This window comes from Priapulus caudatus, unplaced genomic scaffold (genome assembly GCF_000485595.1).
Source record: "Priapulus caudatus unplaced genomic scaffold, Priapulus_caudatus-5.0.1 Scaffold36, whole genome shotgun sequence".
In the NCBI taxonomy this organism is placed as follows: domain Eukaryota; kingdom Metazoa; phylum Priapulida; class Priapulimorpha; order Priapulimorphida; family Priapulidae; genus Priapulus; species Priapulus caudatus.
In genome coordinates this window covers 535,116-543,678 of record NW_014577097.1, presented here as the reverse complement: position 1 = coordinate 543,678, position 8,563 = coordinate 535,116, and the positions used below count along the sequence as shown (strand labels likewise).

The 8,563-nt window shown below is 40.0% G+C and overlaps 1 protein-coding gene and 1 long non-coding RNA gene across 3 annotated transcripts in view; one reads left to right on the top strand and one right to left on the bottom strand.

Moving 5' to 3' along the window:
- LOC106818366 overlaps nucleotides 1-7,441 on the bottom strand; it is a 23,711-nt gene extending 16,270 nt beyond the window's left edge. The window contains exon 1 of one of the 2 annotated variants that reach the window (XR_001395201.1): nucleotides 7,299-7,441. This is a non-coding gene — a long non-coding RNA (uncharacterized LOC106818366). The remainder of the gene's footprint in view (nucleotides 1-7,298) is intronic. The other variant, XR_001395202.1, reaches the window with a different exon arrangement.
- A 580-nt stretch (nucleotides 7,442-8,021) lies between these two features.
- LOC106818356 (39S ribosomal protein L50, mitochondrial-like) overlaps nucleotides 8,022-8,563 on the top strand; it is a 3,752-nt gene continuing 3,210 nt past the window's right edge. The window contains exon 1 of the mRNA XM_014823075.1: nucleotides 8,022-8,105. Within this exon, the coding sequence (XP_014678561.1) occupies nucleotides 8,034-8,105 (72 nt within the window). The 5' untranslated portion in view covers nucleotides 8,022-8,033. The remainder of the gene's footprint in view (nucleotides 8,106-8,563) is intronic.

Sequence of the window (8,563 nt, the reverse complement as noted above, 5' to 3'; positions counted from 1 at the left end):
ACACACACACACACACACACACACACACACACACACACACATGCACGCACGCATGCACACACGCACACACACACGCACACACATGCTGAACTCTGCACCTGCACAGTTTGTGGTCTAGTCGCATACTGACTAGTCCCAGGGCCTGGAAGACTCTGTCTAGCTTAGCTACGACATTATAACATTTATACAACTCAATGTCATCATCAGCTGTTGCGCTGCCCATATAAGGCCAACGAGTGACAATGCTGCTAGCAGCCGATAAGCTAGCTGCATCACTCCGACTTGCTGACAGCTGACGCTACTATTAACTCATTGTGCCCGATTTGCCGTTCCTAAAGAAAACCGTTTCAGTTGCAGAGAGCGAGTCTGCCTGAGGGTTCACCTTGAGCATTTTGTCTGTATATGCTGCTGTCGTCGCTGCGGCACTAACGAACGCGTGAAGGTAAACCGCTGCTAAGCCGTGAGGTACAGCCATGCTGCCTGTGCTCCCAATACCACACCTCCCCCAAAATTACAGCGAGATCACTGCACAACATGCTGCCTCTATAAATATTTTGCGCGCCAATAACTACAGCACAGCAGCTCTCATGTACGATTTAAATGTCAATTCAAAATGTTACGCCCGTAATTTCATGCGCGTTAGCAATGCTTCCATTAATGGGTAATTATACGCTTCTTGGAGAAGCACTAGGTCAGCATATTAGTAAACATTGCGCATAGGAACCGTAGGCACATAGTAAACATAGAAAGCATAGTGTGCATTCGGAGAAAAACACTGACCTGTCTATGCAATGAACTCAAATAAGCAGTGCCCCCAAATTTAGCAATGCCTACCAGAGATTTATATCTCCTTTGGCCGACATTCAGTTTAGGTGAGATTTTGAATCGTAGCACAGGACCTGTACTAGTTACATACAGCCTGCCTGTCAAGGCTAACACACACACGCACACAAACACACAAAACACACACACACGCACGCACGCACGCACGCACGCACGCGCACACACATACACACACACTTATGCACACACTTACGCACACACGCACACACACACTTACACACACATTTACACACACACGCACGCACGCACGCACGCACGCACACACACACAACTCATTCCTTGCTTCCAGAAAAAAACATATAATAAGGAGATTTCCTCAATTCTATGTGTAACAGCTGAGGCCATCCTTAAAAAATTCTATGTTTGCTGTCCCCCGACCCATGATTTTTTTAGTCGGTAGGTAGGTAGGTCTTTTTTTGTGTGTGTGAGGCATAATAGTTATTACCTCCGCGCAACGGAGTTGCAGGGAGGTAATGTAATCGCTCTTGTGTGTGTGTTCGTGTGTGTGTTCGTGTGTAGCCAGCAGCGAGCCAGCTGTTATACACACGCTCAACTGATCGATCGATTCAGCACCAGCTCGCCTTAGGGCATCCAGTCAGCAGCAGCTCGCCTTAGGGCGTCCAGTCAGCAGCAGCTCGCCTTAGGGCGTCCAGTCAGCAGCAGCTCGCCTTAGGGCGTCCAGTCAGCAGCAGCCAGCAGCGAGCCAGCTGTTATACACATGTATACATGTTACACGCTCGCGGAGGTATGCACTCTTTGAGTGCCCTCTGTCTAGTTTTAAGTCTGTCCTCATGTTTTGCCACACATGCTTTGTGTTTCAGTCTTAACTAGACAGAGGGCACTCAAAGAGAGTGCATACCTCCGCAAGCATGTAACATGTATACATGTGTATAACAGCTGGCTCGCTGATGGCTGCTGCTGACTGGACGCCCTGTGGCAGTAGCTTAAGTTGTGTATGTTTGTGAAAAGAAAACTGGAAAAGTCATGGTGATATAAGACATATAAGTATTGTAGACAAAGACACTGCATTTGTTTACATGAATAAAGTTGATTTTACGTGGTGCATTATATAAGTCTTTGTCGGTGGTATAGGCGTATATAGTAGATACATAGAATAGATTGTTGCTGCGTGATATTTGAGTTAAAGTTAAATGTAAATATATAATTGAAATGCACTCACGTTGAAAGTTGTTGCCGTGGAATACCGAAGGGCAGCAAAAGAGGATACACGAAACTGATGGTACTGCGGGCATCCGTGGAATGCTACGCATGTAGTTGTAGTTTCTAGTTTTAGTTCTAGTTGCTGTTTCTAGTAGTTCTAGCTTGTAGTAGTAGAATCGCTGAAATATTGATTGTTGCGCGCAAGCGAGCGAGCTGCTGCTGACTCGACGCCCTAAGGCGAGCTGGTGCTGAATCGATCGCGCCAACGCGTGTAACATGTATAAGAGCTGGCTCGCTGCTGGCTACACACACACACGAACGCATCACACGAGAGGGATCACATTACCTCCCTGCAACTCCGTTGCGCGGAGGTAACTATGAGAAATGTATATATGCACCTTCCAGAATACCAGTAGAAGAGTTATATTTATATAGACAAAATAAACAAAACAAAAAAACAAAAACAAAAAAATGGAACCCAAAATGTCAAAAAATTCTTTTGGGTCGTGGCTATTTTCGTGAGTCGGTCGGAGGACAGCAAACATAGAATTTTTCAAGAATGGCCCAAACATTGTATATTTATTTATTGTACTACTGCATTTATCATTATGTATATATATATCAGAAGTAGATAATAGGGAAGGAGTGTGACTTCAATAAAACAAGGGAAATTCGTCATTTACTAGCCTTAGAATACCTACGATTTACTACGCGTAACTCAACCAACTTGAGCTCAAATCGTACACAGTAGTACATTCGCCTAGCATTGTGCAAAATCGTTTCCTCGTATACACCCGCAATCCGGAGATACAGACTAAAACGTACGACATGATTATCCATTCTGTTGCCAGCAAACCGAATGTATAAACCGCCTAACTTGAAACAAAAGGCAGCTGTAAATAGGTCAAAGATTAGCTTGCCGAGTGTTGCGTCGATATTCAATCTCCCAGCGAGCCACACCGCATCGCCGAGGGCGCAAGAGTCGTTAGTAGCTGCCTTTTGTTTCAAGTTAGGCGGTTTATACATTTGGTTTGCTGGCAACAGAATGGATAATCATGTCGTACGTTTTAGTCTGTATCTCCGGATTGCGGGTGTATACGAGGAAACGATTTCGCATGATGCTAGGCGAATATACTGTGTACGATTTGAGTTCAAGTTGGTTGAGTTACACGTAGTAAATCATAAGTATTCTAAGGCTAGTAACTGACGAATTTCCCTTGTTTATTCAAGTCACAATCCTTCCCTATTATCTACTTCTGATATATATGTACATTCATGACGTGTATTTACAATATTATCGTGCACCTATCATCTACATCTTATCAAGATCTTATAATAACTTAAATTATAGCTATCACGTAACTAGGGCTGCTAAACAAGGTCACATCTTATTTTGCTGACCGCCAGTGTCCTGCGTAACTCACTCTGTAGGCGGCGGGGGGAGGGGGGGTATGACCAAACCATGTGGTTACTGACCTACATAACATAAAGTGCAACACATTACAACAATTTAATCTTTGGAAGCAATAATATATTACTACTTTAAAACCTGCAAGTGACGACTAGAATTTTTTACTAATTGCAACTTCAACCTATGAGTAATGACATGAAACCTCACTGTAGCTTTGTTTCAGCTAACATGTGTTTTTGCATCAGTAACAAGCTGTGTGAAATCACAAGGGATGATCTGAACATGGCTGCAGACACAAGAGAAAGCATTCGACCTAAAACTTGAAGTTAGCTGATATGTGGTCACAACGAGTGATGAGAGGCAATCACATAATGGGTCACCTGAAATAGCAGTTATCAATATCACTAGAAAATATTCTAGATTATTAAAGTAGATGTGATACCATTTCTGAACGTTATTGTGGTAATGTACTGAAATTGGGAAACGTATTGGTGAATATGGAAGAAATAGGCCTATTAAGCATGACTACGTTAGGCCAAAACAAAATATATGTGTGGTTACCGTTACATGCCGAAAAAAAATAGGGTAGGTAGGTAGGGAAAACATTTTATTTTCTCGAAAAATTTATTTACGAACCATACATGTCCGAAGGATGTGCGTTGTGCCTTTTGAAGCAGGAACAGTCCAATTCATATATTTATTTATTTTTTTAAATATTTTTTGTTTGTTTGTTTTACTTTAAAGAAAATTGACAATAAAATGTTTAGGGCCGCTGGGAATAAATAGGGTCGGTCGGGAAACCGTAACCACACCTATATTTTGTTTTGGCCTCATCATAAATAACAGTACACTAGCAACTAGGGTAACTATTGGGTGCATATTTATTATAGCAATAGGGTTGTGATAGAAATACTATTGTCGATACTATTACAGTAATTTAGAAACAACTGCGATACTATCGCGATACTATTCAAGGGTAGAAATTAACTTTTGAACAAGAGAGTCCAACAGACTCCCTGCCCTCAAAAAGACCGAGTCCGCGGCAAAATGAAGGAGTCGCAGTCTGAAGTTCAAAATTAAAGATATTAACAATAACGCATGTGCTTATTTTGAAGATTCATGCGGTTGCACGTCTGCCAAATTTTCTTTGGACATTTGATAAAAAAATACGGTAATTCCGTGAGGCCATGCTCTGGAACGAACTAGTTAGTGTGGCAGAATTTTCAGGGAGTCACACGAACTCCTGCATATGTCAAATCAGGGAGTCCGGCAGAAAATCAGAGAGAGTATTAGACTCCGGACTCCTGGACTCCGGACTCCGGAAATGGTTTTCCGACACATTGATGTCCCAGGACATATCTTTAGCAGTAAATAAACTAGCTTGGTGTTTTAATATTGCAACAAACAAAAACTATTGACTGTTCAGTGAACTATCAGCAGTAGTTATCGATATTTTACTTTGCCATTGATGCATTGCTATCAAGGCAAACAGTGACACTATTGTAATTAGTTAATAGTGTGATGCATCGTTACACGCCTAGTAGCAATTGATACTGATAATGCTCTTGCATTAGTCAATAACAACTTTTAGAAATCAGGACCCGGTTCCCCGGTTGTGGATTAACTCTTACCAATGAGTTAAATTCCTTAACTCTGAGTTAAAAGTTAACTCAGAGTTAAATTCCGTTCCACAGTCGTGGATTAACGTTAACTCCGAGTTAAATATGCCTAACACCGAGTTAAAATTTAACTCTGGTATGAACCTAGATTAAACGCTTAACTCAGGGTTAAAAAGCAAGTTACATTCGATTTAGTTATAGATAGTCTTCGGTATAATCCTTTAGACTTTGAAAACTATTTTCTACGATGTTAGTTTAGCTCTAGGATGCTAGTCTATAGTACTAGAGCTAATTAGTTTATCTAGTACTGCCCCGTGTCCGATCCCCCGCTGGCGCTGGAACATACGGTGTTTGTTTACGTTTGTTGTACATTTGGTCATCCATTGCTGGCGTACCAACACTGATCCCGGTATCCGTACTGTGATAATACGGGAAAATGTACGACATAAAGCGATTTCCCAATAGCCGCAGCTGTTAAAGCGTTGTGCTGATAACGCGAACGTTGCGGGTTCAATCCCAACATTGGCAAAATATTTTCCCTCATTTATTTATTGCTGCCAGTTTTCATTATAATGTTTTTTCATTACACCTTCTACCATGTTCGTGCGTCTATCATGTTCGTCTGTTCTAACTACGTGGAATTATGGGATACTAACTCTGAGTTAAAACATTTAACTCTGATTTACTTAACTCAGGATTTAATCCATGTTTATGAAACCCAAATTTAACTCGGAGTTTACTAACTCAGAGTTAGCTTTAACTCAGGGTTAAAGTTAATCCACGACTGTGGAACCGGGTCCTGGGGTCTCACCCTTTACATATATATCAAACCCAATGATGTGTTACACTGTATGCTAGTGTTGTCGATCGGTTGTAATTTCGTAATCGATCATCAGTTGGACCCAAGTAACCGATGATCGGTTACAATCGGTTACTCAGGGTGTTGAATGCCTGCGTGTGCGTAACGTTGTGTGCATGTATGTGCTTGTTTAGCCCTGTTTACTGTTTGTTTTGCACTGTTTACTACTGTGTGTATAATACATGTATGTTAATAAAGGATAACTTGTATAGTTGCGATGATATTGAGGCACCCTCATCACTTTTCTTGTTCAAGTTTTACATTTATTTAGATTTTTTTTCTTCTTTTTTTTTCCCGATGAAATCGATTATGGATTTTGATAACCAAGCGCTTGGTTCGAGCCACTGTTCAACCGATGATCGAGTATAATCGATGATCGTGACATCACTAAGCGCTTGGTTCGAGCCACTGTTCAACCGATGATCGAGTATAATCGATGATCGTGACATCACTACTGTATGCCTATATCATATGTTGCAGTTTATCCCGGGGGGGGGTCACTCAGGATATTACTTGGTACGCATGCTTGTCAGAGAAAACGTCGAAAAAGGGGTACTTTTTCAGGTTAATCTTCGACGTTTAGGGCCGTCATTTCAACTCTGACGATTCTTCTGATTTCGTCTGACTTCGACTCTACAACTGTGATGGTACTCTTCTCTGCTGTGCAGGTCACATTTGGCCATAATAAACCAAAATGAAGAAATAAATCAATATAGCTTCCAGTGTATATCTATAAGTGTAATACCTATTGAGTGATAAAATCGTCATTACACAATTAACATGATTAAGGGACCAATATATTGTGCTATGCCATTTTGATATGCTTTGACGAGCATGCGTACCAAGTAATATCCTGAGTGACCCCCTGGGAGTTTATCCACTCCAGGCATTGCCATTGGCATCAGATAGGCCCCTACTTACATTCAACCGTTTTAAAAACCACGACGAGAAGACAACTAAACTGGGAATCAATCTGTCTTACATCAAGTACAATCAGGGGTCATTTCATACCCAATACACTGCCCGTCTATCTAACACTAACACTTACTACTAGTAGTAACAGTGCCAGTAGTATACCATTACCAGTATTGTATTGCAGTAACACTAACACTAACACTAACAGTAACAGTAACAGTAACAGTAACAGTAACAGTAACAGTAACAGTAACACTAACACTAACAGTAACAGTAACAGTAACAGTAACAGTAACAGTAACTAACACATAACACTAACACTAACAGTAACAGTGAACAGTGAATAGCATAAAAATAAAAACAATCGATAGCTTACTTAAATGCTAAGTTAAGCTACTAATGTATTTTAACTGTTATGGATTTCTAAATATTCCACTAATCTCTCTCCTTCGTAATTAATTAATTACCATTTCTAGAAAATTGGGATTACCTTTCACACGTCAAGTTACAGTCGCTCAAATTTTTCTCCAAAAGCGGTGATGGCTGAATGCTACACACAGCATCTGGTGGGCGTGGCCTGTTCCCTATCAATCACCACACTAAAGTTGTGTACACTTCTGTGCGCTAGGTACATTATAGCAGATTATACTATATGAAATAATATGTGAAAATTTATTTTGAAATTAGATTGCATGCATGGTAATGGTTTATGTATTTTTAGATGTGTTTTTATATTTCTGTCCCTGTAAAGTGTATAACTAGTATAAGCAGTGTAATAATAAATCGAGTAAACACTTTACACCATTTTTGCCGCGATTAACGTAATTAAACATTTTAGAAAGTAATATAAGCATGTAACAGAGAATTTAAGTGACATATTAGTTCAGAGTTTACAAGCTAAAATTAAAAGTGTAAAAAAATTGCATCGGTGACGTCTGTCACGTCTCCAGAAGCGACGAATTGGAGACCGAGTTACGGGTTAACCACGCCCACCCGTCGTCCGATTACGACTGAATGTGTAATAAATAATATAGCGACGTACGAATATTTTAGCACGAGGTTTCATATTTTATATTTTCCTTTTTTTATAGGGCAATATTTATCCTATCATCAATATTATTGATTGTGTCAATAGAGACAGCGAAGTTTAAACAACAAACTTAACAAAATTAAACACGAGAAAAGATTGATGGTGTTAAACTTCCTTATGGCACAGTTAGAAAAGATGGCTGCTTCTATGCACATGTGTAGATTTTGTAAATCGTCCTTAGTTTCTAAAAGTTCGAGTAGAAATCAGGTATTTTACATTGTATTTGTAGGTTAGTTGGGCTCCCTTTCTTTTCACATGATGCTGTGCTGCTTAAATAATAATATTAATAATTCAGATAGATAATTTACACTATTGTCAGTATTGACTATTGAGTGTATTCAGTATTGTAGTGTACTGTCAGTGTCACTGTGTTAGTGTGTCAGTGACAGATTAGATTACATTACATTAGACAAATTTTATTTACGCTTTACGATTTTACATCAAGAATGCAATACCAATAGTATTGTAAACTATACACTCGCAGCTAGGTCCTGCATAGCTCTAGTACTATAGCCCGCGGATCGCTGCCGCAGGGCTATAGCACATTCTGCCATAGATGTAATCTAAGCAAATGGTCCAACTGATGTGACCAAAAATTTATCCCCAAAACGTAAAATGATCGGGCTTTTTAACACTTATCTATCAACTTGGACATCTCACCTATC